The 27,274-nt window shown below is 47.9% G+C and overlaps 3 protein-coding genes and 4 non-coding genes across 9 annotated transcripts in view; 1 reads left to right on the top strand and 6 right to left on the bottom strand.

Moving 5' to 3' along the window:
- Positions 1 to 15,504, top strand: part of MAP2K1 (mitogen-activated protein kinase kinase 1) — an 81,209-nt gene extending 65,705 nt beyond the window's left edge. The window contains exons 6-11 of the mRNA XM_007166066.2: positions 6,286 to 6,410; positions 9,104 to 9,305; positions 10,565 to 10,629; positions 13,293 to 13,354; positions 13,758 to 13,803; positions 14,468 to 15,504. Of these exons, the coding sequence (XP_007166128.1) occupies positions 6,286 to 6,410; positions 9,104 to 9,305; positions 10,565 to 10,629; positions 13,293 to 13,354; positions 13,758 to 13,803; positions 14,468 to 14,581 (614 nt within the window). The 3' untranslated portion in view covers positions 14,582 to 15,504. The remainder of the gene's footprint in view (positions 1 to 6,285; positions 6,411 to 9,103; positions 9,306 to 10,564; positions 10,630 to 13,292; positions 13,355 to 13,757; positions 13,804 to 14,467) is intronic.
- SNAPC5 (small nuclear RNA activating complex polypeptide 5) lies at positions 13,046 to 21,676 on the bottom strand. Of its 3 annotated transcripts, XM_057544778.1 has the most exons (5): positions 20,500 to 21,676; positions 19,758 to 20,023; positions 19,076 to 19,165; positions 18,166 to 18,305; positions 13,046 to 14,677 (listed from the first exon to the last, which is right to left on the bottom strand). In XM_057544778.1, exons 3-4 carry the CDS (start codon positions 19,139 to 19,141, stop codon positions 18,183 to 18,185), a joined length of 189 nt encoding a protein of 62 aa, XP_057400761.1. In that variant the 5' UTR covers positions 19,142 to 19,165; positions 19,758 to 20,023; positions 20,500 to 21,676; the 3' UTR covers positions 13,046 to 14,677; positions 18,166 to 18,182. The 3 variants fall into 3 exon arrangements, with proteins under 3 accessions (XP_057400761.1, XP_007166124.1, XP_007166127.1); XM_007166062.3 differs by lacking the exon at positions 19,758 to 20,023 and having other exon boundaries at positions 13,046 to 13,325; positions 18,166 to 18,308; XM_007166065.3 differs by lacking the exon at positions 19,758 to 20,023.
- Positions 21,677 to 21,813: 137 nt separating this feature from the next.
- Positions 21,814 to 27,131, bottom strand: RPL4 (ribosomal protein L4). Its single transcript, XM_028167103.2, has 10 exons — positions 26,998 to 27,131; positions 25,432 to 25,603; positions 25,132 to 25,238; positions 24,253 to 24,391; positions 23,679 to 23,803; positions 23,274 to 23,403; positions 22,861 to 23,017; positions 22,487 to 22,570; positions 22,258 to 22,378; positions 21,814 to 22,173 (listed from the first exon to the last, which is right to left on the bottom strand). The coding sequence occupies exons 1-10, from the start codon at positions 26,998 to 27,000 to the stop codon at positions 21,904 to 21,906; spliced, it is 1,308 nt and encodes a 435-aa protein (XP_028022904.2). The 5' UTR covers positions 27,001 to 27,131; the 3' UTR covers positions 21,814 to 21,903.
- On the bottom strand, positions 23,144 to 23,214 carry LOC114238409 (small nucleolar RNA SNORD18). Its single transcript, XR_003623786.2, has one exon. It is a non-coding gene; the product is annotated as a small nucleolar RNA SNORD18 (small nucleolar RNA).
- Positions 23,896 to 23,967, bottom strand: LOC114238408 (small nucleolar RNA SNORD18). The gene has a single exon (XR_003623785.1). It is a non-coding gene; the product is annotated as a small nucleolar RNA SNORD18 (small nucleolar RNA).
- LOC114238413 (small nucleolar RNA SNORD16) lies at positions 24,453 to 24,551 on the bottom strand. Its single transcript, XR_003623789.1, has one exon. It is a non-coding gene; the product is annotated as a small nucleolar RNA SNORD16 (small nucleolar RNA).
- Positions 25,313 to 25,383, bottom strand: LOC114238411 (small nucleolar RNA SNORD18). Its single transcript, XR_003623787.1, has one exon. It is a non-coding gene; the product is annotated as a small nucleolar RNA SNORD18 (small nucleolar RNA).
- Positions 27,132 to 27,274: the final 143 nt, after the last annotated feature.

The following is a 27,274-nucleotide window of genomic DNA, read 5'->3' as shown; positions in this document are numbered from 1 at the left end:
TCTCTCCCTTCTCTCCCTCTCCCTTTAGTGTAACGCCTATACCTTTTGCTGTAGCTGTTGTTACTACCTGATTTCAGATTTGTGCTGATGAAAACCAAATCCTGAACTCTTGCAACATCATCTCTTGTTTAATGGTCAGCATTTGTGTGCCTTTTGGGTCAGGGATGAGCACTGCATTTGCAGAGAGGGGTGCACAAAGGTAGAAAATGAAAGCATTTCAAAACTAATGAATTAGGGAATTCCCTGGTGGCACAGTGGTTAAGAATCTGCCTGCCAATGCAGGGGACACGGGTTCGATCCCTGGTCTGGGAAGATCCCACATGTCTCGGAGCAGCTAAGCCTGTGCACCACAACTACTGAGCCTGTGCTCTAGAGCCCGTGAGCCACAACTACTGAGCCCGCATGCCACAACTACTGAAGCCTGCGCACCCTAGAGCCCATGCACCGCAACGAGAAGCCACCGCAATGAGAAGCCCGCGCACCGCAACGCACACTAGCCCCCACTCGCCGCAACTAGAGAAAGCCCGCATGCGGCAACAAAGACCCAACGCAGCCAAAAAGAAAAAAGAAAAAAAAACTAATGAATCTTGGGAGGGAAGCAGAAATTGAAATGCAGTTGCTGGCCTTGGTTGCAAAACTCTTAAAAGTGGAGAAATAAAAATAGCTGCTTGTTAGGACCCGGCACACGTGCTCTGAAGGCTCACTGTTTGAACTCACTTGTTAATCAGGAGGTGGGAAACAGCCTCTAGTTCCTGCTGTCAGCACGTCTCTTGCAGTTAAACTTGTCAAGGAGGAGGATAATGAGCTGGAGCTGAGAAGGAAGCGCTTGCTCACTAAACTGGAGCTCAGAATTATTTTCTCTCACAACCAGATTTTAAGGATTTCAACCTACCCCAAGTCAGCTCCTAGTCCCAGATAAAGCTTGTTTCATTGGTAATGTGAGTGACCCCCCTGCCGCTTCCCAACCACAACTTTTTTAAAAAATTGAGATACAGTTGACATATAACATTGTATTAGTTTCAGATGTAGAACATAATGATTTGATATACGTGTATATTGCGAAGTGATTGGCCACAATACGTCTAGTTAACATCCATCACCTTACATAGTTACAATTTTTTTCTTGTGATGAGAACTTTTAAGATATACTCTCTTAGCAACTTTCGAATATACAGTATTGTTAACTGTAGTCACCATGCTGTGCATTGCATCTCTAGGACTTATTCATCTTATAACTGGAGGTTTGTGCCTTTTGACCACCTTCACCCACAACTTAGTAATGGCTTTTCTGAAACTTTGGAGTACAACCCACTATGGTTTGCCATTTGCTCTGTTGTTTAGACCCAGATTAGCTAGCCTCTGGATAAACAATCAATCTATGGCTTCTACTCTAGCCTCTGCCATTACCTCACTTTGTAACCTTGACAGATAACTCCCAGACTCTGGGCCTCAGTGTTTCTCGTCTGTGCACAGGGGTTAATAATGCTTACTTCACACCATTGTCGTGAGGATTAAAGAAGACAATATATTTAAAAGGCCTGGCATAGTAGGTGCTCAGTGAACCAGAGCTGTTGTGGTGTCTTCCGAGGTTGGCTGGCTTCTAATTTGTTGAATTCTGTCTCCCCTGGTGGTGACAGCCTGGACAGGAACAGGGACCTGTCCTTTTTACTCATAGCTCAGTGCAGGCACTTTATTAGTGTTTATAGAATAAACAAGTGACTCCGCTGAATTCTTTAATCCAAAGAGGAGTAGAAAATGCTTAGAAGTCGGGGCTTCCCTGGTGGCGCGGTGGTTAAGAATCCGCCTGCCAGTGCAGGGGACACGGGTTCGAGCCCTGGTCTGGGAAGATCCCACATGCCGTGGAGCAACTAAGCCCGTGTGCCACAACTATTGAGGCTGCGCTCTAGAGCCCGCGAGCCACAACTACTGAAGCCCACGCGCCTAGAGCCCGTGCTCCGCAACAAGAGAAGCCACCGCAATGAGAAGCCCGTGCACCGCAACGAAGAGTAGCCCCCGCTCGCCGCAGCTAGAGAAAGCCTGCGCACAGCAACAAAGACCCAACGCAGCCAAAAATAAATTAATTAATTAATTTAAAAAAGAAACAAAATGCTCAGAAGTCAAGTTAATACCATGTGCTCATGGGGGAAATATCAGGAGGCTTTGAACAGTGGTTATTTCTGGTGCAGAAAATATCAGAGAGGAAAATACTTTCTTCCGCTTAGTTTTTTCATAACACTTCCTTAATCATTTTTGAAGAAGGAGGGTTCATCCATCTTCATTGTTGCAGAGCCGGGGCAGGATCTGGGTATCAAACCTTAGCATCTTGTAGGTTTCCTAGGGAAGCTTGTCAGCCTGGGAGCTCAGAGAGTGGTGGATGCTTGCTGCGGAATACAGAGTGTCCCACCACACGCTGGGGCTCCTCCCAGCCTCACTCTCCTAATATTGGAGGGTCAGAAAGAGAACCCAAGGCCTGAAGAGGCCTCAGGGAGTAGAGAGGGCTTGCGCCTGTGACGTGAACGTTTGAGGTTGCTGCTAGGGAAGATGTGGGAGGAAAAGCCCGATTAAACCTCCCAGGGCTCCAAAGCAGGGCAGTATTCCATGCTGGGAAGGGCACTCAAAAGAACCAGGCACCTGGATGTAGAGGTGAACTGGTGGGTGGGAAAGGAGGAGGTTTTAGGGGTGGGGACCAGCACAGAGAGGCAGGCGAGCCCCAGCCTGGGGAAGGTGGACACGGAGACGTGCTGCAGCAAGAAGTTGCAGAGGTGAGCAGGACAGCGGGCTTGGAAGGGCAGGCCGAGGGGCCTGGACTGTACTGCGAGGCAGCCTCTGTGCGGGGGCTGTCCCACGGGAGGAGTGCCGGTCACTGTGCAAGACAGGCTGGAGGAGGAGTTGCTGGGCACGGGAGCAGAGGAAGGAGAGGCGGTGATTGTGGGAAGCGAATGCAGGAGCCTGACAATTGGAGGAAACAATCTCCCTGGCCTTATCTGACCTCTTTTCTGCCCCTAGAGAAGAGCCCGACTTGGCCGGGGCTGCCGGGAAGGAGCATGTCCTGGCCTGGTAGCTCCAGCCACACGCTCTGGAGTGGAGTGGAGTGCCCAGGTCTCCATGCAACTTCTTGTCAGGCCTCCAGGGTCACCAGGAGGGGCCCTGTCTGTGCATCTGGCCTCCAGGATGGATGTGGTCCAAGCAGGGAGACCCCCCTGAGGGTTTCCCTCTGCTCCGCTCTGGCCCCCACCCGCATGGATCTCTGCAGCCTCCCAGGCGGCGAAGTTCCCTGGGGCAGGTGGCGGAAGCAGGAGCCACGGCCAGGGAGGGAGGAAAGTGGCGTTATGTAAGTTTGCAAAAAAGGAGGCTGGCTTGCCATGTGAATAGAAATCAGATACAAGGACAGTCACAGAGGCAGTGCAGCCACTCCTGAGCAGCAGCTGTGGCCCGGAGAGTGGTGTCTGAGCAGCAGGGGGGAGTGAGGGAGTGGGTGTCTGGTGCTGTGAACTGCCTGTCTTAGAGGGCAACCTGTGAAAGAGTCATTTTTTGTGATCCTGTAACGTGTGTGCTATTTAAGTGCCCACAGTTCATTCGACTGATCCTGGCCTCCATCTGGTGAGGTTGCGAGAGCTGGGACTGTTATCACTGCTTTACTGATACGTAGACCACAGACTACAGAAGCGAAGGGACTTGCTGAAGGCTGCACGTAGAGCAGGCGGCAGGGCCAGGATGTGAATACAGGTCCCCTGTCTCTGTAGCCAGTGCCACTCCTTTGCTTTATAACAAGGCCTAGCAGGTCATTTCTAAACAGGCCATGGGAACGTTGGAAGGTGAGGGAGCTCAGGGCTTCGTGGTCCAGTTGCAGGAAGGAGAGGCTGGGACGTTCTTCGGTGGAGGGAGGGACTCATGTTGGGGCGCCTCCCTGTGCCCAGCTGTCCCGGCTCCGGCCTGTTACTCAGCCTCACTTCGCACACACTGAACACCGGCCTCCGGGGTCAGGCATCTGTCCTCTGTTGGAGAAGGGTCACGGTGCTGTGGAGATGAGGACCAGGGGCTCCTCGGTGGGAAGTGTTTGTCGGGGCCGGTCCTAACACCAGGCTTGGGAAGAAACAAAGGAAAAGTTGGTTCCTGAGCTCCTGAAGTTTATAACCTCCCCGTGTGTTTGAAATAATTCTCCGGGAGGCCGAACGGTTCACCGCGTGACCTCACCCAGGTCATCGCTCCAGGGCCGTCCCTGCCCACAGGCCTTCCCTCGTCACCCTGTCACAGCAGCAGCCCCCTCACTGTCTGGGCTCTTACCAGGTTTTGTTATTATTTTCTTCATGGACCTGAGACCACCTGATGCTGCACATTGGTTTGTCGGTTTGTTTAGTCTGTCTCCTCACACTGAAGTGTAAGCTTTGTGACAGTGGGAACTGGGTTAGTTTGCTGGCTGTTGTGTCCCAGGTACGTGCGTGGTGCTGGCACATAGCAGGAGCTCAGCGGACACGGGAATGAGTGATGTGGCAGCAGGGAGGGTGGGGAGAGGACAGGTCCAGGCATCACAAGGTCTGAGTTCTGGTTCCTGCTCTATCCAGTTTTTGCTGTGTGACCTCAGTCAAGTCCCTGGATCCCTTTGGGCCGTAGGCTTTTCGTCCCCACCATGAAGGGGAGGAACCAGATGCCCTGTAAGGCTGCTTCTGACGCCTGTGTTCTGAGAGTCTCTATATGAGAGACACGGGAGGTTGCCAAGGGGTTTGGAAAGATCTCGTATCGTATCCTGTGCTGTCGTGTCTTGTGACACGTTGAGGCCTGGGTCTTAGAAAGACAGCACCCATGGTGCTGAGTGTGTGCATGTGTACACGGTGAGTTTATCTCCATTCATTCACAGGCATTTTGGAGCACCTCTTATGTGCCAGGTATTGTCCTGGCTCTGCAGTTACAGGGGCGAGGCAGACAGCCAACATCCCTGCCCTGGTGGAGCCTGCGGTGGGTGGAGAGAGGCTAGAGCTGGCTGGGGGCTGTGGTTAGGACCTGACCCAGGCTGGGAATGATGAGGGGCTGGGTGGAGGTGGGCAGGTGAAGGACTTACTGGGATATGAGAGGGTGATTTTTTTTTTTTTTTTTCAGTTTACCCTTGGAAAGATACTTAAATGGATCTGTTAGAAACTGTTTAAGGATAAATAAACACATTCCTATGAGTACTGAAGGGGAAAATAATAAAATGTTAATAGTGGCTCTGGTAGGTTGGAATTATGGGCGTTTCATTTTTTTCCTCTGGTTCTCCAGATGTCCTGTATAGTGTCTATATTACTTCCGTCAAAGATTCCCTGTCAGGGTTTACGATTTTGCTCCTGGGTGTGGCCTGCTCTTGAGCAGGTCTCATTGTTTGCTTTGCTGATGTCTGTCCACAAAGCCCTGGGGAACTTTACCAAGTCCCAGCCTCAGTGAGAATTCTTGGCTCTGCTCTGCCTGCTTCACAGGGCAGTTGTCTGAATCAGAGGAGATGGTAAAAGAAAAACATTTGGAAATTCACCTCTTGGCAAAGGGAAGGGCCAGTGGACTAATACTGGTGATGGGAGCGAGGGCGGGCCACGGGGATGGTCTGAGTGCAGGGAAGGGGAATGAGGCTGGTGCTGGGGGCACTGCCTTGACCCTGAGGAGCAGCTTTCGGGCCTCCCTAGTTCTCTGGCCCCGGTAGCAAGAGACTCTCCCTGACTAACAGGTAGATGCAGCTGAGCAGGCTGTTAGGGATGTGACTTCAGTGAAAGAGAATCAAAAGTTGGCTCCCAGCCCCTGGCACGCACATTTATAAAACCCACATGCTCTGTGCATGAGGTCAATAATAGGAGTTCCTGCCTCCATCCCATCCTCCTTTAGTCTTTGGCCTGTAGCCTCAGCAAGCATCCAGGTCTTATTATGTCTTCCTACCTTATGATCCGGCGGCAGATATTGTGTCTTGCCAACAGGGGCAGTTGAAGCAACAGACCTTGAAATCTTGATTATTCATGGTAACTGACTCCGTCCTGTGGGTCATCTGGCCCAGTCTGGATTCTCAAAGAGTGGAAAACACTGGCTTTCTGTCCCGCTTCTACAGCAGCTTGTCATTCCTCTGCTGACAGCCCTTCCTCGAACCCTGAACGAAGGGGAATAAGGGGCCTTGGTGTCCAGTGCTCCTAAGCCAAGGGCTGGCTCTGTGATGGGGGCTGGGGTGTGTCGTGGCATTCGTGGTCAGGGCTGGTCGGTCTGGGGAGCGCTGACCTTCCCCTTCCCAACCTACCTGTGTCAATTCTCTACTTTTCTGTTTTCTTTTCCCTACAGATGTCAAGCCTTCCAACATCCTAGTGAACTCCCGTGGGGAGATCAAGCTTTGTGACTTTGGGGTCAGCGGGCAGCTCATCGACTCCATGGCCAACTCCTTCGTGGGCACAAGGTCCTACATGTCGGTATGAGCACCTCGTTCCATTTTTCCAGGTTCTTATCTGATCAGGAATAGGAGCCAAGTGGGTGCCTTCCCCTATGGAGCCAGACCCTTGTGCTTGGGTGATGGAGGTGGGTGAGAAAGAACGAGTGATGAGGCATTGTGGTCCCCTCCCTGAGGAGATCAAAGTCTGATGGGGAGATGGTCTTGGCCTTTCACAGGCCTTGGAGCATGGTTGGGGCCCTGGGGCCCTGACTCAGTGGAAGAGATAGTAGGATCACAGTTTCAGCTCTCACTGGCACTTGGATGTTTCCCAGAGCTTGGCTTCCATTCTGAAGACACTGAGCTCCAGCTACCCTCAGGACCTCTGCCTGATCGTCTTTAGACCCTCAGACTGACATGTCCAGACATGTCCCCACCCCAGATTGCCCCACCATTTCCATTAGCAGTAAATTGCATCACTGTTTCCTTAGTTTTTCAAGGTAGAAACCTGAGCATCAGCCTTTAACCTCTCTTCCCAGCTCCCCATCCTTTTAGCATCTAGCAACCCCCAACTCCTGTGAGTCTATTCAGAATTGTCTCCCCAGTCCAGCCTCTTCTCTCCCTCCTCACTGCATGTCTCCCAGTTACCTGCCCATCTCTCACCACGGCACACCTACCTGGTCCCCTGGCTGGAGTCTAGTTCAGCTGACAGCCTGAGGTCACGGAGGTGTTTCCTGCTTCCAGCCCTGCTGGCTTCCACCGCGCCCAGGGATGACACTGGCATGTTCTCTTGCTTCCCCCATACAACCAGCTCCCTGCGGGGCAGGGATAGGGCCGGAGGTGTCTCTGTTGTCCAAAGGGTCTGGCTTGGCACCTGGCACACTGTAGATGCTCAGGGAATTCTTGGCAAGTGAGTGAATGTTTGGTTGACTGAACGGGTGGGTAAATGGCTAACATGCTCGTGAGAAGGATTCAGAAAGGGGAGACGTGGCTCTGGGTGAGTGCTGACCAGGGCAGAGTAGAGGCGCGTTAGTTGGAGTGAGTGGGAGGCCTTCGTGGAGGTGGAAGGAGGGGCCGGCACGGGGGCTCAGGGCATCTTAGCACATTGTGTTTTATGTACACTCTTCAAGGACTTTCATATCCTGGAGTGATGATCCTCTCTGATCTATATGGTTGTCCCATGAAGTAAAGATTAGTGTACCCATTTTAGAGATGAGGAAATCTAGACTCAGGGAGGTGAAGTGACCTGCCCACTTCACCTTGCAGAGCCGGCGTTGAAAGCCAGGCCTCCTTGCCGGTCAGTCCCCCTTTGCACTGCAGGCTCTCACTTGCCTCTTAGGTAAGATTTGGCAGCTGCTCCTGGCCTCCCTGTGTGGAAGGTCCTGCTCACACCCTCATTCCTTCTTGTCTGTCCTCTGCCCACACTGTGATTCCAGCCACTGGTAACATGACTCACCTGGCGCTGACCCACATCGCCACCCCCTCCATTCCAGTGGCTAAAGGCATGAAGCCCATCAGCTCTTCAGCTTCTTCCCTAAATGTCTAAAAACTGAGCAGCTAGCACCCTGGGCTACTCAACTGCCAACTATCGAGTTCAAAATCAATTAACAGGCCCTGGAACTTATATTGATCCAGGGTTTAGTGGTTTGGGTTTTTGTGGTTACATGGTCAGTTCCAAAATAGTTCCGTGTTGGGGTTAGTGAAAAATCCTATGGGTGAAATGAATTTGATGTCTAAATAAGTGCATGATGGTCAGAATAAAGATTTTTTTTTGGTAGGGTTCTTGAAATACATGTACTATTTCAATTAATGCTCAATAAAAATAATGCTTTATATAGCACTATATATAATATTTCTTTCTCTTTGACTATTCTCACCAATAACAACTCATATTTGCATAACATTTTGCAACATCTACCATACATTTTCATTTGATTTGACCTTTTCAGTGCCCTAGTTAGTAGAGCAGGTATTTTGTTATGTTGTTACTATCATCATTAGCCCCATTTTGTTATGTTGTTAGCCCCATTTCACTAGCCCCAGGACACTGAGGCTCAGGATCACCTAGCTTGCAAGTCCCAGACTTGGGACTTGAACCCAGATCCTTTGCCTTTTCTACTCTTCGACGTTGCCCGAGAACAGTGAGTTAGTGGCAAAGCTGGTCTTAGAACTCAGCTTTCCTTACTCTCAAGGCCAGTGTTCTCTCTACCCACTGATACCTCATTCATGACCCATGTTCCAGAAGCTTCATGTTTTTGGACTCAGGACTCAAGATGAGCCTCTCCTGCTGGGCTTTGGATAAGCTGTCCTGCCCATGCAAGACAGTGACCAGGATGAGCAAAGCTGGGGCCACAGCTGAAGCCTAGCCAGGGCCCAGCTGGGTAGGATGCTGTTAGTTCAGGGCAGGTGATAGGGGAGACAGCAGTTAGGGGTCAGACCCACGGGAGCCAGCTAGGATTTGGTAATTACAGCATTTGGGGGCAGGTGGGGAGCCAAATTGAAGAGGTTAGTGGAGGTCCTGAAACAGGATGTGAGCTCTGGAGAGGAAGGGGTAGAAGATAAAATGCGTAAGTAGACCCAGGGCTGGGACCAAGCAGGGCAGCCCTGCACTCTCTTGCAGTGCAAGCAAGCCTCAAAGGGGCAGGAAGCCCCAGGTATTCATGAGGACTCACCCATCCCTCTTATGCGTGGGCCAAGCTAGCTCACAGGTGATAAATGTGTCTGTCTCTCCCGCAGCCAGAAAGACTCCAGGGGACTCATTACTCGGTGCAGTCGGACATCTGGAGCATGGGGCTCTCTCTGGTTGAGATGGCGGTCGGGAGGTATCCCATCCCTCCTCCAGATGCCAAGGAGCTGGAGCTGATGTTTGGGTGCCAGGTGGAGGGAGATGCGGCTGAGACACCGCCCCGGCCAAGGACTCCCGGAAGGCCCCTCAGCTGTGAGTGGCCTGGTGTGGCCCCAGCTTGGCCTGTGGGTGGTCTTTTGCTGTCAGGGGTTTCTGGAGGGCTGATTCTCTGTCTCTGGAGCCAGGCTGGGGCATGGGTCTCCAGGTGTAGGAAACTATTATTACCAACAACTTCCTACCATTTGTTGAGTACCCACTGTGTTCCTGGTACTGCGCTTAGTATGTTATATGTATTATCTAATTTTAAAAATCATGACTTTGTTTTAGGTAGATTTTTTAAAAATTGAGATAAAATTAACAACATAAAAGGCACATTTTAAAATGTACAGTTCAGTGGTTTTTAGTATATTCCTCCATGTTGTACAACCATCACCACTATGTAATTCAAGAACATTTCCATCACCCCAGAAAGAAACTATCTCCATTAGCAATCACTCCCAGCTGCCCCACCCTGGCCCCCGGGCAATCACCAGTCTACTTTCTATCTCCATAGATTTGCCTAGCGTTGTCTGATTTTAATAGCAGTCGTGTGTGAGCACTACTCTAATTTCCATTTTAGGTGTGAGGAAACTGAGGCACAGAGTGCTTGACTCGCCACGTGCATTTATTTGTTAAGTGGCCAAGTCTGACTCTGAGGTGGTAAGCACTGTGTAGCACTGCCTGCCTTTCTGAACTGTGAAGGAAACCTGGTATTGGAAGATCCTGGCCCAGCTCTCATCTTCTGATGTAGCTCCTGCTAGGGCATTCCTGTCTGACCAGGGAGACCTGGTCTTTACCTCCATGAGGCCCACATGGGAGAGGACATGCATGAAAGGAGGAACAGGGAGGGGGCAGGGGTAGCCGATGGCGGGTTGTTGCAGGGGCTGGTGGCTGTGGCCCCGGAGAGCCAAGAGGAAGAGACCCAAGTTCAGGGAACATGAAAACTAAATCCTTCAGAGTTATTTAGTTATTATCTCATTTGCTCCTCTTTCAGTGTAAGGAAGGGGAGAAAGGCGGACATAATTTTTACCCATCTCTACAAAACTCAAAATGAGGCTCAGTGGTCAGCTGATTTACCTAAGGCCACAAATCTTGGATGCGGCAGAGCCCAGACTCCGACCCTGGTCAGCTGACTCCGTGGCTTTGGCTGGTCCCCTCTGTGTTCAGGCCTTATCTGTGGCTCTTCTGTCTCTCTTTATCGTCCACGACTCTGTTCTAGTCACTAGGGTCCATGCCCACCCCTAGCCTCATATTGGCAAATAACCTTCTGTTTCTGAGAAGTGTTTTCTTTTTTCTTTTTATAAAATCTGTAGCTTATGGAATGGACAGCCGACCTCCCATGGCAATTTTTGAGTTGTTGGATTACATAGTCAATGAGGTAAGGTACTGCATGGCTTCTTTGACCTTGGAATTTATTTGCTCCTCTTAAGAAAAAAACTCACAGTTGATTTGTCTGGGAAACCTCTGAACTGTTCCCACAGTATGGGCTGCCCGGGCTCCAAGATTCGTGTGTCCTGGTTTGTGCGTCATGATCCTGGAATTGAGTGGCTGGTTTAGAGGCTGCAGAAGTCCCTTCCCCAGGAACATCTTCATGCAGCTCTGAGTCCCGCCTCCTCTCTCAGATTCAGGAGCCCCCCCCTGCCCATTTACATTCTCATCCTTCAGTCACCAGGCATTTCCTTTTTTTCAGCTAGCGTTTCTTGTGCACTTACTATGTGCTAAGCACTGTGGGGTGGCGGTAGGAGTGAGATGGGGATCCACAAATGGAAAAACAGTCTCAGGTCTTAAAGACTGTTAGATTGTGTAGGGGAGGCAAGGCAAATGCATGTGTAACTGCAATATATGGTTTTCTCCATATAAAGCAATGAACATAAAAAGTGACAGTGCAGAAGGAGATATGGAAAATATTCACTATTAGTTGTGTGCAAAAAGCAGATTATAAAATAGTATGTATACTATGATTGGTTCTTTAAAGAAATCTATGTACGCATGTATGTGCACATAAAGCCTGGAAAGTAATATGATATAGTGATTATCTTGAAGTGATGGAATAACAGGTGATTCAATTGCTGTTGGCTGACTTTAATACAAAGAAGATATATTATTTGTGAACTATATATACCAGTATGTTTAAATGTAAAAAGGATCAAGGAAGGGACTGAGAAGTATTCATCAGTTTGGGTTTGGGGGAGCGGGAAGCTAGGACTAGCACCATGGCTGCTCAGAGGAGGGTGGGGCAGGGCTGGAGGAGCTCGAGGGCAGGACAGGATTTCAGATGATTAAGGAAGGCCAGCACTCTCGGTGTCCGGAGCAGCATGGGTAGAGGAAGAGGAGGGTCTAGCTCTGACCTGTTTGGGAGGCAGCTGGAGGCCTCCCACTCGGCTGAGGTGCGTGGTAAAGGGCATCACCCCATTTTCTTCTTCCTTGAGACTAGTGGAGTTTTCATGCTTTCTTACTGCTCTCTAAAACCAGACCCCCAAAGGCTCAGATAGGTCCCCTTGTTCATTACAAACTCAGCGGGGAAAATCCTGGCTCACCCCAGCAGTTAAAAAATCACTGTCACTGGTTCACAGTCTACTGGAGAGCTTAGTTCAGCTCTCTTTACTGCCTGGCTGCACAGCTTTATGCTAAGCACTGTGGGACACAGGAAGTTCGGGATCTGATCTAGGCTGCTTAAGGACTCAAGGGAGGCAGAATGTGTTGCATTTGTGTTAGGAAAGCCATCCTCTCCTGCTGGGACCTAAACTGGGTCGTGCTGGGTGGGAGCCACATTAAGGGAAGGGACGGCTGAGGTCAAATAGTTGCCAGTCACCTAGTGTGCACCGATTTCTTAGATATTTTCACATTCATTTTCCTACTGAGTGCTCCAGGCACTGCTCAGGTGGGCCAGGCTGGTTTTGTTTTCCTTTTCATACAGCTAAGGAAACAGGCTCCAAGATGAAAAGCAGCTCAGGCTCGTCCCACCTAGCGCTCTTCCTTCCTTCCCACCTACTCCTCTCAGCCCCCATCCTACCTCCCAGGAGGCTGGGCTGCACCTCACACTCTGCTGGCACACAGCCCCTCCCTCGCCTGGCCTCTCCCTTGAATAGTCCCTTCATCCCCCCTCAGCACCGTGGGCCCCGAAAGCTGGGTTTTAGTCCATGACCTGGGATCAGGCTTATTCACCTGCTGTTCTGATAAGGCGTTCAGGGGAAGAGGAGGAGTAGGCTGGACTCCTCTGGTAATGTTAGTGTTTGATTTTTAGTCTCCAATCACCTGTTGACTTGGGTTACACATCGGAGCAGTGTCTGGGAGTCAGCTCACAAGGAAGCTGCACAGATCCCCAGTACGGGTCACAAGAAGGGTGGGTGACATTTCCTGGGGCTGTGTGGTGCATGAGCAGGGTGCCCCAGGGCCTTGCCCTGTGTGATCTCCACCATACACCCTGGAAAGACAAGGGCTACTGCCAGTGTGCTTGCTCTGATGCCTGCAAACACCCTCATTCCTGCAGTGAGTGTGTAGGTAACATTCTTCCAGACCCAGCTCTCTGCCAGTTAATGTTTTTTTAACCTTTGTGTGCTCCTTCAGAGCTCAGGAGGGATAAACATTTTATTATTTAGCCAGCCTCACAGGTGCTGTCCGGGCTGGACTATGCCTAGTGGTTTGCATATCCCCCTAGCTGCTGCTCCTAGTAATTGATGGTTCTGTTTCCCTGCCACACTCCAAGATGTACAGTGGTAGAGCCTCAGAGCTAAAAAGGGTCCCAGGGATTGTTAAGCCCAACCTCCTCGTTTCACAGAAGGGTCATCTGAGGCTCAGAGAGGAACAGTGATTTATTCAGTCACTAGACAAGTGAGTGCTCAGAACACTGACTTGGCCTCAGTTCTGACTGGTTTGAGATTGATGGTTCCAACACGGTAACCCGGTAGCAGCCATTGGCCTCTCACCCCTGTCTTTCCTTGACTGGATAAGGGCAGCACTGCCCAGAGGTGGGAGTGGGGAAGGGAGAGGTGGGTGGAGCAGGACACCGGGCATTTCCTATGTCTTCACATGTACTTGCAGCCTCCTCCAAAGTTGCCCAGTGGAGTATTCAGTCTGGAATTTCAAGATTTTGTGAATAAATGGTAAGTCACCTCCTGTTCTCTGAAAGTACTTTGGTTTTGTCAGGCTCCCCATCCATCTTGGAGAGCACAGCTTTGCCTTTTACCCTTTAGCTGCTGCCCTTCTTCCAGAGTGCTAGGACTTAGGTGACCTATCTGACTGTAGCAGTGGGCAAAACAGCTGCTGTGCTCAGCACTTACTGTAAAGGGACTGGCATATTGCCTTTTGGCCTTAGTTTAATTCAACAAGCGTTTATTAACCTGCTGTGGGCGTGACACTGCTAAGAACAGGAAGGTGGGTAAGGCTTAGGCACTCTTCCTCAGAGCCTATGGGGTGTGGGGAGGACGGGCATGCATGCACACGTAAGTAATCTGAGTTAGAACCAGTGCCAAGCAAGAGCTCTCACACTGTCTTTCTTCCTTTAAGCTTAATAAAAAACCCTGCAGAGAGAGCAGATTTGAAGCAACTCATGGTAAGTCATTTATTTCAGATTCTTAACACTGCCACCTGCTTACTCATTTGTTCTCCTCTGTCAGTCATCTATCCAGTACTTCCCGAGCCCATACCCTGCTCTGCCTTGACCACTGTAGTCCAGCTGATCAGGGGCCTGCAGGATACCCAACATATCTCCCCAGTCCTCCTATCAGTTTAATGGAAAAGCCAGGATGACCCTGCAGCCAGAGGAAGTCCAGGGAAAGAAAGGGCCAGCCCGCCCCTGCAAGGGGACAGGGCCTCTTTGTAGTACTGACTGGCTTATCTTAGATTCAGTCCCCTCACCAAGTAACTTTACTTGTCTCCTACGTGGTGGTGGTGGTAGGAGGAGTGGGATACTGTAAATGTCTGAACTCACATGCCATGTAGAGCCTGGTCAGCGTAGCATGCGCTTTCAAGTTCATCAGTTCCTTTGTTCCTTTAACAAGTCTGCGAGGCACTGCAGGCAGAGCTGCTGTCTCCATTTCAGAGAGAGCGGGCTTGGTGAAGGGTAAGACCAGCAGAGCCGGGGCTTTAGGCCTGCAACCGGCCAAGGGCAGGCTCCCAGAGCACCTTCCAAATGCAGCACAACCTCCAGACCCAGGACTCTTGAATTTCCCTCCTTGGTTTTTAAATACACTTTCTGTCCATCTCCTCACACACAGGTTCATGCTTTTATCAAGAGATCTGATGCTGAGGAAGTGGATTTTGCAGGTTGGCTCTGCTCCACCATCGGCCTTAACCAGCCCAGCACACCCACCCACGCGGCTGGCATCTAAGCATTGGGGAAGCAGCCGAGTCCCCTGCGCAGTGGCATGCCATGTTGCTTCTGGGCCTCCTTCCCATGCCTGTCTCTGTTCAGATGTGCATTTCACCTACGACAAAGGATGAAGAACACAGCATGTGCCAAAATTCTACTCGTGTCATTTTCAATATTATCATCTTTATTCTTATTACTATTGTTATTCCCCTAAGTGGACTGGCTTTGTGCTTGGGGCTATTTTTGTGTATGCTGATGATCAAAACGTGCAATGTTGAACTACAGTGAAACTTTGGTGACTGTTGGGTAGTCATTCTTACTGAAAACTGCACTGCTCTCCCACACCGTGACTGGCTGGCTGCCTGTATTTTCAGGATTCTTTGACACTTGGTGGTACTTCATTCTTGCCAGGCTTACCTTCCTTCCAACTGAGTAGGAAGGGGCCTTGTAAGATCCTTCACAGGCAGTGCATGTGAAGCATGCTTTGCTGCTATGAAAATGAGCATCAGAAAGTGTGTATCATGTTATTTCATTATGTTTTTGCTTTTAGTGTAGAATTCAGCAATTTCCATCAAAATCTAGCCAGAGCCCTTCACTGCCATGATAGCTGGGGCTTCACCAGTCTGTCTACTGTGATGATCTGTAGACTTCTGGTTGTATTTCTGTATTTATTTTTAAATATACCGTGTGGGATATTTAGTGCTATGTCTCTTTAAGTTTGGATTAGTGTTTCTAAAATGGTGGAGTTACTCTGAATGTTACAAATGGATCAAGGCATTAACATGTATGAGATTTATCTTTCCCCAAATCCAAGTACTGATGCTATTGTAAACAACAGTGTGTATAGTGCCTAAAAACTGTATGGAAATCCTTTTACCATTTTAATCCAGATGTTTAACAAATCTAATCTCTTATTCTAATAAATATACTATCAAATTCAAAGGGTGAAAGATATTTCTACTTCTGTGGAGGGATTTTCAATGTCTGTAGTGCACAAGAAATCAAAAGATTTAGCAGCCACGCATTACTGAGAGGAAAAAGGCAAAGACAGGAAGGAGGCTGGAAGGCGGAAATACCACACTGAGGACAAGTTCAGTGCTTTGGACTAATGGGGCTTCCTGTAATTCTAATCTTTGGACTTTGTCCAGTTCTTCTCATCAAGCACCCTTATCTTTCAACCACTTTTCCTGTGGACCTGTGAAAAGATCCCACTGATTCCTTCCGTCTTTTTATACAAGGGAAAAACAGTAGGTGGGGGTAGGACTGGGGGGCAGCCGGTGCCTGACTGGCACTGGAGCCTCCACCCGGGACTGTGCCGTGCTACTTTGCTCCACTGAGCAATGGCTTCCCTTCTCTCTCCAGTTACACCTGAGACACCTTCCTGGAGAGGAGACAAGTGCCTGGCACTGGGTTTGTCGTGACTGTGGGGCGGCAGTGAAGCCAAAGAAAATGAAGCTATGTCCCAACTGGCCACCCTTCTTTCTTTGAAAAGTAACTTTTGAGATTTAGGTTATATGTGAGGCTGCCTTCCCTCATTTTCTTCGAGAGGGCAGGTGATAGAAAACCAAAATAAATATATATTTAACAATAAAAGGCCTATTTCATTTTCAAATTAGAAAACAGAACTTCTTAGGTAAATCTCCTGAGTAGGTAGTTCCACTCTAGATCTACCAGAGCCTGAGATACAGCCAGGATTTTAAAAACTGGTCAGTGCTATATATACACGGCTGCCTCAGCCAGTCATTTTTTTTTCTCACTGCGAGGCTAACATCTGTTCTAAGTCAACAGCCTAACTTACATGTTTTCAATATACAAACATGCAGATGAGGTTTAAGACCCACACCCTACTCACACCCAGGGTCTTTTCCTAACAGAGACGATGTCACCACCACTGAGAATGTCTCAAAGTGTGCCAACTAATGAATGGGGTAACCTGGTGTCTAAAACATGGATCTGAACACTTTCAAGGTCAATGTCTTTTGAGGGGTGTTTTAAATCCTCTATTCACATCCAAAGGTATTTCATTTTGAGAGTCAAAAAGATTTCTTCCTAGTACTTTTCACCAAGAATGATCTAATTCTCAAGAATGATGTTCCCTACATTACTCTTGCTGTGTTTTTTGAGTTCCTCAGACCAAATTCCTTCCTCAAACTTCCTTACTGAGACGTCAATAATAGTTGGATTTGTGTTTTTTTCCAGCCGCCGCACGGCTTGCAGGATCTTAGTTCCCCCACCAGGGAATGAACCCGGGCCCTCGGCAGTGAAAGTGCGGAGTCCTAACCACTAGACCGCCAGGGAATTGCCAATAGTTGGATTTTTAAAGGATACCTTGTGAGTGTCTCACAAGGACCTGTGAAACTGCTAGAGCAGATATGAGTACTCTCATTTTATAGATGGGAAAGTGAGCTGCAAAGGTGAAAAGCAAGCAACCAGTTGGTGGTCAAGCTAGAATTCATACCCAACTTTTCTAGCTCTTAAAAACCCATGTTCATATTTTAAGTTAGACCCCAAAATGTGTACCTTGATGCTTTCTGTTGCAAAATAATTTTCACACTGTGTTTTCCGAGAAACATGCTCATTTAAACTTCTGGCTACTTCCTGTAAGAGTAGCTCAAAATAACTTTAACGAAATATTAACAAATATGTCTGTGCTCTCTCTGGAACAGTTATGTAAGGAGCTGTGCTTGAGGAGGCTGTGTTTTGTTTGGCTTTTCTGGGCAGGGCCAATTACTTTTATAAAATTAAGCAACTACTTGTCTGTATATTCAGTGGAAAAGGGACAGTACGCAGAAATGAGTCTCAACTTCAAATATGAAGTTTAACAACTCTTATTCTGTAACTGTCATCTCTTTATTACAAAATCCAACCTCCCAAGCCTAGTGATCCTTCTTCAATGGCACATTTCCTAAGTCCAGAAATGGGTTTTCAACCATCCTACTGTATTGTTCACCCAAGAGGAACTGACCCTCTTCTCTGTTTCTGTCTGGAAAGCAGCAAGCTGCCTGATGACTATTTATCTTTATTTCTAAGCACATTTTACCACAGTGATGTCTCAACCTAGATGTGGTGACAGCCACACAAAGCATGTTAATAGGCATGTTAATGTCACGGAGAGGTGGCAACAGCTTGTGCTCTCAAGTGGCCCTCTGTCCTCTTTTTCATCTTTCTCTCCCACACTGTGGCCTTGCTCTGCTCACAAGGGTTCAATGGCATGCAAACAGTCTTTAACTGGTTTTCTTAAAAGAGGCATTGATTGGAAAGGCTTGCCTGTATTTAAACTCTGCCCTTTTTGCGAATGCCAGACCTTCTCAATAGCATTTCAGAGGAAGTTTCTGGTTTTGAACACAATTACTGAATCTGACCAGAATATAAACACAGCACCACCCATATTGCTCAATATTGAAACACTGCATCTCTGCTTTTCTGTATGTCATAATTTTGGTTAAAGCACTCTGAAACTTGAGTTATTGATGGAACCATTTTTACAACTACACATCCTCCTGAAGTTCTTGCTTCCTTTTAAAGGAGGCCACAGAGCCCATGGCAAGAATTCTTTGAAGAGAGAAAGTTCCTGAGGCTTAGAACTTAACTCCTATGACTAACCCTGGCTCTTCTCCCCTTCAGGAATCGGATTCTTCTTCCTCCTCCTCCTCCTCCTCCTCTTCTTCTGGCACATGGCTCCTTGTGCTCAACTCCAGTGCAGTCTGGTTGATTGATGCTTCATTGTCTACATGCACCAACATCTGCTTTAGTCAAGGACACATTATAGATTAGTAGGAAGAACACTGGCCTCAAAACAAATTAATGTTTTCAAATAAAATCTCAACTGCATATTCATCCGCAATATTTATCACTAAGAACTGTGGCCAGTTTCCTATTTCTCCAAATTCTACCCTGACCCCCCAACCCCCATTGCCAAAATGGGAGCAGAGTAAATGCCCTAGATTTGATAGAATATTACCTGATTTACAAACATGGTTTTTACATAAGAATTATGCTGGCTTAGATGTGCTGCTTTCCAATAGTTTTAAAGGCTTAACACACATCCGGGAGAACTGTTCAAATATGGTATATTGAGAAGATGATTTTCCTGAGCGCATTTGGTGAGAGAAGGATATGATGAGGGCAAGAACTCATTTTTTAGCACTAGGCTTTGTAGTTGAAGCCACACTCTATTTTTAAATCCCAAGCTTGCTTATTCACAGAACAGGAAGAGTTTTGACATCTTCCTGCAAAAATCTTCACACTCTTCCCAGTTCACTGGAGTGACTAGAGAAAGTGGATGAATAGGAAGGTCGAGGCAATATAAAAGTACAGTCAACCACAGTGTAGCTAGCTGGTAGATGTTCCCTGTTTAAAACAGTAATATAGACAAGCCAGTTCATTAAACTAGAAAGTTCTTATCAGCACTTCCCAGAGTCCTTTGGGCTTGATAATGTAATTTACAATTTTTGATGGCTAAGCAGCGTAAGAGCAGAATGGACTCCCCGGGCCCACACTTGATTCAGCTTACATCATGTGACTGTTCAGGCGCAGGTTGAGAAGACGGCATCTCATCTTCTCTTCTAGAACTAATCATTGACTGGAGGGCCAGTTCTTCAACCTAGAAAAGAGTCAAGGACACTTTCCTTACTATGTCACTAGGCTACTGATGTAGGTGAGATGTATTGAGCACGCTGTAAGCGGTGGGCATCATGAAAAGAAGTGAAAACAGGGTAAGCTCTGTGAAGCTCCAGAGGGAAGGGTGGGGCTCCTCGAGCTTTCCCCGCCTGTTCAGGAAACAGCACGGAAAGCTTCCAGCCCCTTTCTCCTAGGGTGAACAGGTGTTCCAGCTGAGCCGAGGCTTCCACTCGCCCAGACCTAGCAGCCCAGGGGAGAAAACACAAGCATGCCCTTAAAAAAGCCAGGTGTCTTCTGATTCCACACACCCGAGCTTGTCTACCCCGTAATAAGAAAGCGAAGGCAGGAAGACTGGAAAATGGGGGCGTTTCCCGGAGCGCAAAGGAATCTAGGCTCTGGCCGCGGCCATCGTCAGCACGCTCACGTTAGGCACTGGTACAGGCACGGCGGTTATGTCAGAACACAAAGAAGTGCAGGCCATTACATGTACCCTAAGGGAAAGCGCACTGTTTTCATAGGTCGCAGGTAGACAGTGCTTCTCAGTTTACAAAGAGCCTTCATAACCCTCATCTCACTTGGAATTAGAGAGCCTGGAAGTGCCGAGCAGGAATTAGCAGGAGCGTCTCACTGAGGCTGAAGGGGGTGACTTCCGCAGAGGTCTGGGAACTGGCGCTGATGGGTTTCAATCTCGACTCCTCGTCAAGGCCGTGGAGTCAGTAACAGCTCCGGGGAGAAGAGCTACCGGGAACTACTTTGTGGCCGGTCTCTTCTCGCAGGGCCTTACCGTCTCCCTTCGCAGAGTGGGCGCATCCGCCAGCCGGTCGGCTTTGCGAGACTAGAGCTGTATCAAGCGACCATACTAAGTAGTAAAGACAGTAGGGGCTCGGAAGGGGAGGCCGGTGGGGGGGCAAGGGCGGCCTAGGCGAGCCTGCGGGAGGTCTCCCTTCCTCAGCGCGTGGTGCGGCCGCCCGCGTTTCCGGGGCTGCAGGGGTCCGGTGTGTGCCTAGGACAGGACGGGACGGGACGGGACGGGACGGGACGGGACGGGACGGGGCGGGGCGGGGCGGTACTCGCCAAACTGCTGAGTCTCAGCCCAGACCTGCGGGATCAAGATTCTTAGAAGGGTGGACCCATAATCTCAAATCCAGCCCCCCAGGTGCCGGTAAGTCACCAGGTCCAGCCGCGACGGCCGGGTGAGGAAGGGCTAGCCGGCGGCACCAGGCGGGCGCCGCAGACGCCTGGGCTCCGCGGAGAGCCGGGCGGCCCGCGGCGCCGAGGCGACGGGACGGAGGAGCGGAGTGGGGGGCGCAGGGTCACCTTGAGCCGGTTCAGCTGGTCGTGCAGGGCCGCTTTCAAGCGGAGCAGCGTCTCCTCCTCCTTGCGCAGCTCCTGAAGCCGGCTCAACATCGCGCGTCTTCACGCCGGCGGCCGACCGGGCACTCGCCGATGACGCCATCTCCGCGCCGCGCTACCGGAAACGGAAGGCGGGCCGGGCGGGGCTGGCGGCACGTTGGGGTGGGGCGGCCGCTTCCTGCTGGCGTCTGGGGTCGCCGCTTTCCCGCGGACCAGCTCGGCCCACGGACCAAGTGGGGTTTAAAACAAAAACCTAGACTCGAATGATGAGGATTCCTAAGGCAAAGGGCGTTGGAGCTGTAAAGGACCTGGAGATAAAAACGGTCGGATAGCATGTGTCAAGTGCTTCAGTTGAACAGCACTGTTAACACCCTTCCACTGGTGTTGCGTCAGGCGGCTGCTTTCGCTCCCCCAAACCTGCAGACGCGTTTGAAGGCAGGGAGTATTGCCAGCATGTAGTACATGGTACAGGAGCCCTACTGTGTTGGAGGTCCAGGCAGGCGAGGATTCCCAGTCACATGAAAGGGGTTTCCCAGGAGGCCTGCACAAATTCAAGCGCGGAAGACAGCGGTGTTTCAACAAATTGGACGGTATTTTTTCATGCTAAGTAACTGAGATTTCTTGAGCTATGAATGCAGGGATAGACTGCCAGCGGGAACAAAGCCAGATGCAAAACAAGACCCTGACATGGCAATAGGGAAGGATGAACGTTTGGGTACATTTTCTGCACTAGCATTCTCGGTCAACATATTCACGCCTACTAAAACACACAAGTGGTTGTGAAAAAAGCTCCTAGCACTTTTCATACCAAAGGTCCAAATATCAAAAAGGTGGCAAGCATTCCATCAACTGTATTCTAACCAGGTTATAACACCTCTGAAGGAAACATCAGTTTCTTACTGCTATACTTTAAAAAATGTATTCTGATTCTGCCCTCTTGTGGTTACTGAAAATGTCAGATCTTTACAGAACTTCACCCATTTTCCAAGATGGTTTTTTTTTGGGAGAGGGGAGCTAAATAATACGAGTTTCTGTGTATTTCTGGGACAAGTCTTTTAACCATCTGTTTCTCGAAACATTTTTACTTACAAAGTGGATTTTATATCTGGATTTATGGAACATCCCACTTCTCATTCAACTTCGTGGATTTTATACTAAATCCAAGGCTCCATTTTATACCAGACTTAAAAGGCTTGAATTCTAGACTAAAAGGCTTTAATTATGAAGAACAGTGTCAGTAAAAAAAATTCTAACCAAGATTCACACAACACATCCAAGTCATGTTTCTCACTGCCTCTTTGATCAGGTCTTTATTCAAAATTAGCTGTCCAAAATGATTTGACCTTTACCAAATAAACAAATTTAAGTTTATGAAGCAGCCTTCTTTTCCTCTGTGGTGGGTTTCTTTTCGGTGGGTTTCTTTTCTGTGGGCTTCTTTTTAGCAGGCTTCTTTTCGGCTGCTGGTTTCTTGGTCACTGCAGCCTTTTTTCCCACCAAAGCCTTCTTTGGCTTCTTCAGCTTCTTAACGCGAACAGCCTCTTTTCCCTTCTTTCCCACCACAGGCTTCTTGCCTGGAATCCCCTTCTCATCTGATTTGGCTTCTAGTGCTGCTGCTGCCCTATCCATCCGGATTTTGTGCTGCAACAAATCAGGAAGAAAATCTAAGAATCAAATCTTTCTAAAAACTCAACATGTATCAGCAAAACCCAAATTATTGCTTACGTTCTTGGCCTGGCGAAGAATGGTGTTCCGGCGCATGGTCTTTGCATATGGGTTTAGCTTCAACATGATTCTCAGGTTTTTCAGTGGATTCTTCTTCAGGACTCTGCGATGAATCTTCTTGCTATAAAAAGGTAGAGACTATATTTATAGTTTATTTACATTACCCATATTTCTGAAATACCCAATAGTGTGAGGCGGGCAAGAATTACAGTGAATATCACAACTTTACCGTGGTGCTCGGAGGGCTCTTTGGATCTCTGGGCTTTTCAAGATTCTGCTAAGGTCTGTATTGAGCATCTTGTGCATGGGGAGGCTGAATGAAAAAAGAAAACATTGACTATAGAGGCTAAACTCCTATTTGTCATGTAACTGACTAAAGAACATGAACCTCAACAAAAGATTATTTTTAATCATTTAAGCTCTACAGAATACAATCAGAATTTCCACTATACTGTCACTTCTCTGAATCTCACCATTTCCACATATTGCATCTGTATACAAGGAGGAAATGGCAACACAATCCGTTATTTAGAAAATATGCAAACCAATTCTGAACACTATCCACAGCATAAACACCACGTTCGATACATGAATTACACTCACTTGTAGTTACTCTTGAGGGAGGCAGCTTTACGCCAGGTGCCATACAGCTCATCTAACTTGCGGAAAGCACCTTCAGTCCAAATGCAGAAACGTCCCACATGCCCACCAGGAGCAAGTTTCAAAATGTTCAGTTTGCTTACATTAAGCAGAGTAATTCCTTTTAAAGGGAAAACAAGAATTAGGGAGCCTGTATTTCAACAGAAGAAACACAAATCATCTTTATAGCACCCAAGAAGTATTTTAATCATGAATTTCAACCATCAAGGGCTCACTCATTCAGCCAAGAATCAGAAGTTCCACAAAATCATGAATTTTCAGAAACACAGACCATAAAGTAAAATCTCATCATAGTAAAAGCTGAGTAAGCTTGCATAGCATGGGTAATTAAAACATGTAAGCAGTACAGGAATTACCAGGGATGTTTCTGAAGGCCTTGATGATACCATTGTCCTCATTATAAATGATGCAGGGTCCCCTGCGCTGGATACGGCGACGGTTTCTCATTTTGCCTTTGCCAGCTCTCATTCGCTGCGAGGCGTAGACCTAACAAAGTGAGGTTTGGTATTTTGATTGAGATATGATCCCTGCAATAGATCTTCATAGTTTAAAAAAATTCATTTTTCAGATGATCAAACTAGAGGCAAAAATGACTTGCCTAAATTTAACACAGCAATGATTCCAGGTTTCAAAACTCAGGTAATGTGGTTCCAGAGTCCTTGCTCTCACATCCACTACGGTTTAGTTATACTGCCCCCTTCAGTAATCTTTTGAAATTTAAAATCTGGCAACAAATTTGTGTGAAGGCCCACAAAACCTACCTTTTTGATATCATTCCAAGCCTTAAGTTTCTTCAGGAGCAAAACAGCCTCCTTGGTCTTCTTGTAGCCTTCAACTTTATCTTCAACCACCAAAGGAAGTTCAGGAACTTCCTCTATACGATGACCTGACAAAGCCAATTAACAGTGACCTGGTTACCCTGCACCCTTTGAAAACCTGAATCGAACCCACAAAATAAAAATGGTGTATACAATTTGCCAAATCAGAATTTCCACAAATATCATGTGTTTCAGAAACACGGACCAATGAAGTGGAATCTCATCATTTTGACAGTTAAATAAAAAGAGGAAGCAACATGACAAAGTGAAAAGCTTTCTAACAATATACTACATCACTTTATTTGAATTAGTTCCCCCAGTTACATAGTATTCACTGATGATTGAGTTGTTAGATAGACTGAAGTGGTTATAACTAGAATTTAGCAAACGGAAATTCAGCCACTCTAGGATGAACTGAATGTACACAGGCTATTAACCATTAACACCAATGAAAAGGGTCAGGTATAGAAAAAAAGGGGTATTTTATACGACTCCTAGAATATAAAATATCACAAACCTTTAGACATGACCAGCGCTGGTAAAGCCGAGGCAGCCAACGCAGAGCAGATGGCATATCGTTTCTGCGTTGTATTCACTCTGCGGTGCCAACGTCGCCAGGTCTTGGTTGGTGCAAACATGCGGCCCCCACGACACATCTGTTTTCCCAGTTAAGAATCACATTTCTCAAATTTTAGGAATTAAAAACAGGTTACGTCTTGCTCAGGAAGAATTTTCGTCACCCTTCTGAACCAGCTTACTGACAGCAGGCAACTGTCACTGAGAACAGAGTAAGGCGCAAATTACGACATCATTGCAAGCAAAACTTCCTACTGTCAAACCTGTTGGCTTTAAAAATTATGACGGGGCTTCCCTGGTGGCGCAGTGGTTGAGAGTCTGCCTGCTAATGCAGGGGACACGGGTTCGGGCCCTGGTCTGGGAGGATCCCGCGTGCCGCGGAGCGGCTGGGCCCGTGAGCCACAGTTGCTGAGCCTGCGCGTCTGGAGCCTGTGCCCCGCGACGGGAGGGGCCGCGATAGAGAGAGGCCCGCGCACCGCGATAGAGAAAGGCCCGCGCACCGCGATGAAGAGCGGTCCCCGCACCGCGATGAAGAGTGGCCCCCGCTTGCCGCAACTGGAGAAAGCCCTCGCACGAACCGAAGACCCAACACAGCCAAAAATAAAATAAATAAATAAATAAATAAGAAAATCCTTTAAAAAAAAAAAAAAAAAAATTATGACGGAAAAATCTTTCGGATTTCAAATCTGTCTAGAGAAATGTTTAATCTGGACACTAGCATCTTCAGCATAAATTATTTTCCAACTACTAACATGAAAAAACCAGGTCCAGCCTGCTAAATGCCACAGCTGACTAGTCTAGGGGGTGAAACAAAGGATACATTTCCAAAAGCACCCTGGCCAGAACGGTGAGTGCCGCCACCTCGAACCCTGGGAATTCGAGCCACAGCTCTGCCAGTACCCCAAGACTCAGCACTGGTTTGATGACCTGAAATTGTGAAGAAACACAAGTTTTGGCTACCCAACCACACCATTCTATGACTACCATGCACGGTAGCAAACAGCATCAGAACATCCAGGAAAATCATGTGGTTCAGAAACACGGACCAATGGAGTGAAATTTCATCACTGCTGTTAAGTACCTCTTAAAAAGTCAACCCAGGAAAGATCTAAATCCATACCTGCTAATTCACTGACAGCATAGGGCTGTCTGTTGTTTTTGCGCAAGTTGGTGTGAACAAAGTTCACAATATCTGGTCGAATGGGAGCCTTGAACACAGCAGGCAAAGTGACATTTTTGCCAGATGACTCCCCCTTTTCAGAGTACACTGATATCAGTGGACGAGCACACGCCTGGGAAAAAGGAAAAAAATATTTATATTGACAAGCAACGTCAGAGGCACTCTTCTCACGTGCCAACAAAAGCATTACCGGTTCAGTTCCAGAAGAGACTAGAGTTTGATGAGGTAGATAACGCTTAAAGCAAAAACAAAGGCTAAGTTACCAACACAACATCAGGTCTATTAACACCAGTAAATACTTGAAGGACACTTACGATTCTCAAGTTCTGCCACAGAATTTTCATCATTTTCAAAGAGAACGCTTTATGATTAAACTTTTAAATCAGGCCTTAGAAAGCAAAATAATCAAAACCATACTGTAAGGTTTGAAAATGCAATTTAATGCCATCATTCAAACTCTTTGATCCCAAATGTCAGCGAATCTACCAGGGCTCCACTCCTCCAAACATCCATCCTTGCCCCCTTCATCCCATTCCAAACACAGGTTTCAAAAATTACTAGTAAAAACAACAGCCCTGTTACTTCTTGCTCAATCTTCTCCAAAGACTTACCACCCGAAAGGAAAACATCCCAAGCAGGACCTACACAACCTGCTCAACCTCGCTTACCATACTCTCTTCCAGATGCTCAGGCCTACACTCAGGGCCATCCCTGTCCTGCCTCAGATGTAACGAGTCTCCTACCTAAAGATACCCTTCCTCACCTCCTTCAGGTTTCTCTGATCACTGTTTATAAAGCCCAATTACTGCTTCCTCTCCAACTTCCTATGTCTACAACACTTACTACCATTGACCATTACAATGCATTTTGACCAGCTCAATTACGATCGAAACTGCATAAGGATAGTGCTTTTTCCCTATTTTGTTCACTCAACTCCCCAAGGCACATATACAGACGTTATTTATGCAGTACATACACAACAATTAAATTTTAAAGCAAGAGGACCAAAATGCTTTCAGAGGCAATTCTTAAGATGAACACACAATAATTCAGGAAAAAAGTGGAAATACAAGTTTTTTCTTTAACGAAATCTCTCAAAAGACGGAAGTATTCCTTACTAAACCGGGCACGGAGATACAAGACCTCAAGCTGGCTCTCACCCAGACTCAGTCTTAGGCCCTGCAAATTTCCAAGTCTTCAGTGGAACCCATTCTTTCAAGATCCAAGAGAAGCCAGAATTCCAAAGGTCCTTCTGCGCCCGAGAACGATCTGGGGGTCCTCCTGTGTCGCTTCCAGACGCGCCCTGCGCCGGCTCGCACACGTTGCCTCTAAGATGGCTGCCGTAGAACCTCACTTCCCAGATTCCAGCCACAAACAGACGCCCTTTGGTCCCCATCTCCTTCTCCTCGCTTCCCCTCATGAAGATTTTATGCCCTGAACCCCCAAGCCCATTCCTGCCAGGCCCCAAGAGCAGAGGACGGTCCAACAGAGAGAACTTTCACTCACCATCGCGGGGAGAGGAGAACGCCACGCTCCTCTCAACCCGGCGGCTCCCACAGGAAAAGGAAATGCTTGGCACTCCCACTCTGTATGTAATCTTCAACTCGTCCCCCACCCTGCCCCGTCTCAAAACCAATCCAGGGACACAAAATATATCTCTACCACTCTAAAAAAATTAAAATAGCGTATTATTTCTTCATATATGTCAAGTTATGGTATCTATTGACTTCCAAAGCCAAAAAGAGCACTTAGAAACAAGGGACTCCTTTTCGCGGAGTAATCC

This window comes from Balaenoptera acutorostrata, chromosome 3 (assembly GCF_949987535.1).
Source record: "Balaenoptera acutorostrata chromosome 3, mBalAcu1.1, whole genome shotgun sequence".
In the NCBI taxonomy this organism is placed as follows: Eukaryota; Metazoa; Chordata; class Mammalia; order Artiodactyla; family Balaenopteridae; genus Balaenoptera; species Balaenoptera acutorostrata.
This window is presented reverse-complemented; position numbering and strand designations above follow the sequence as displayed.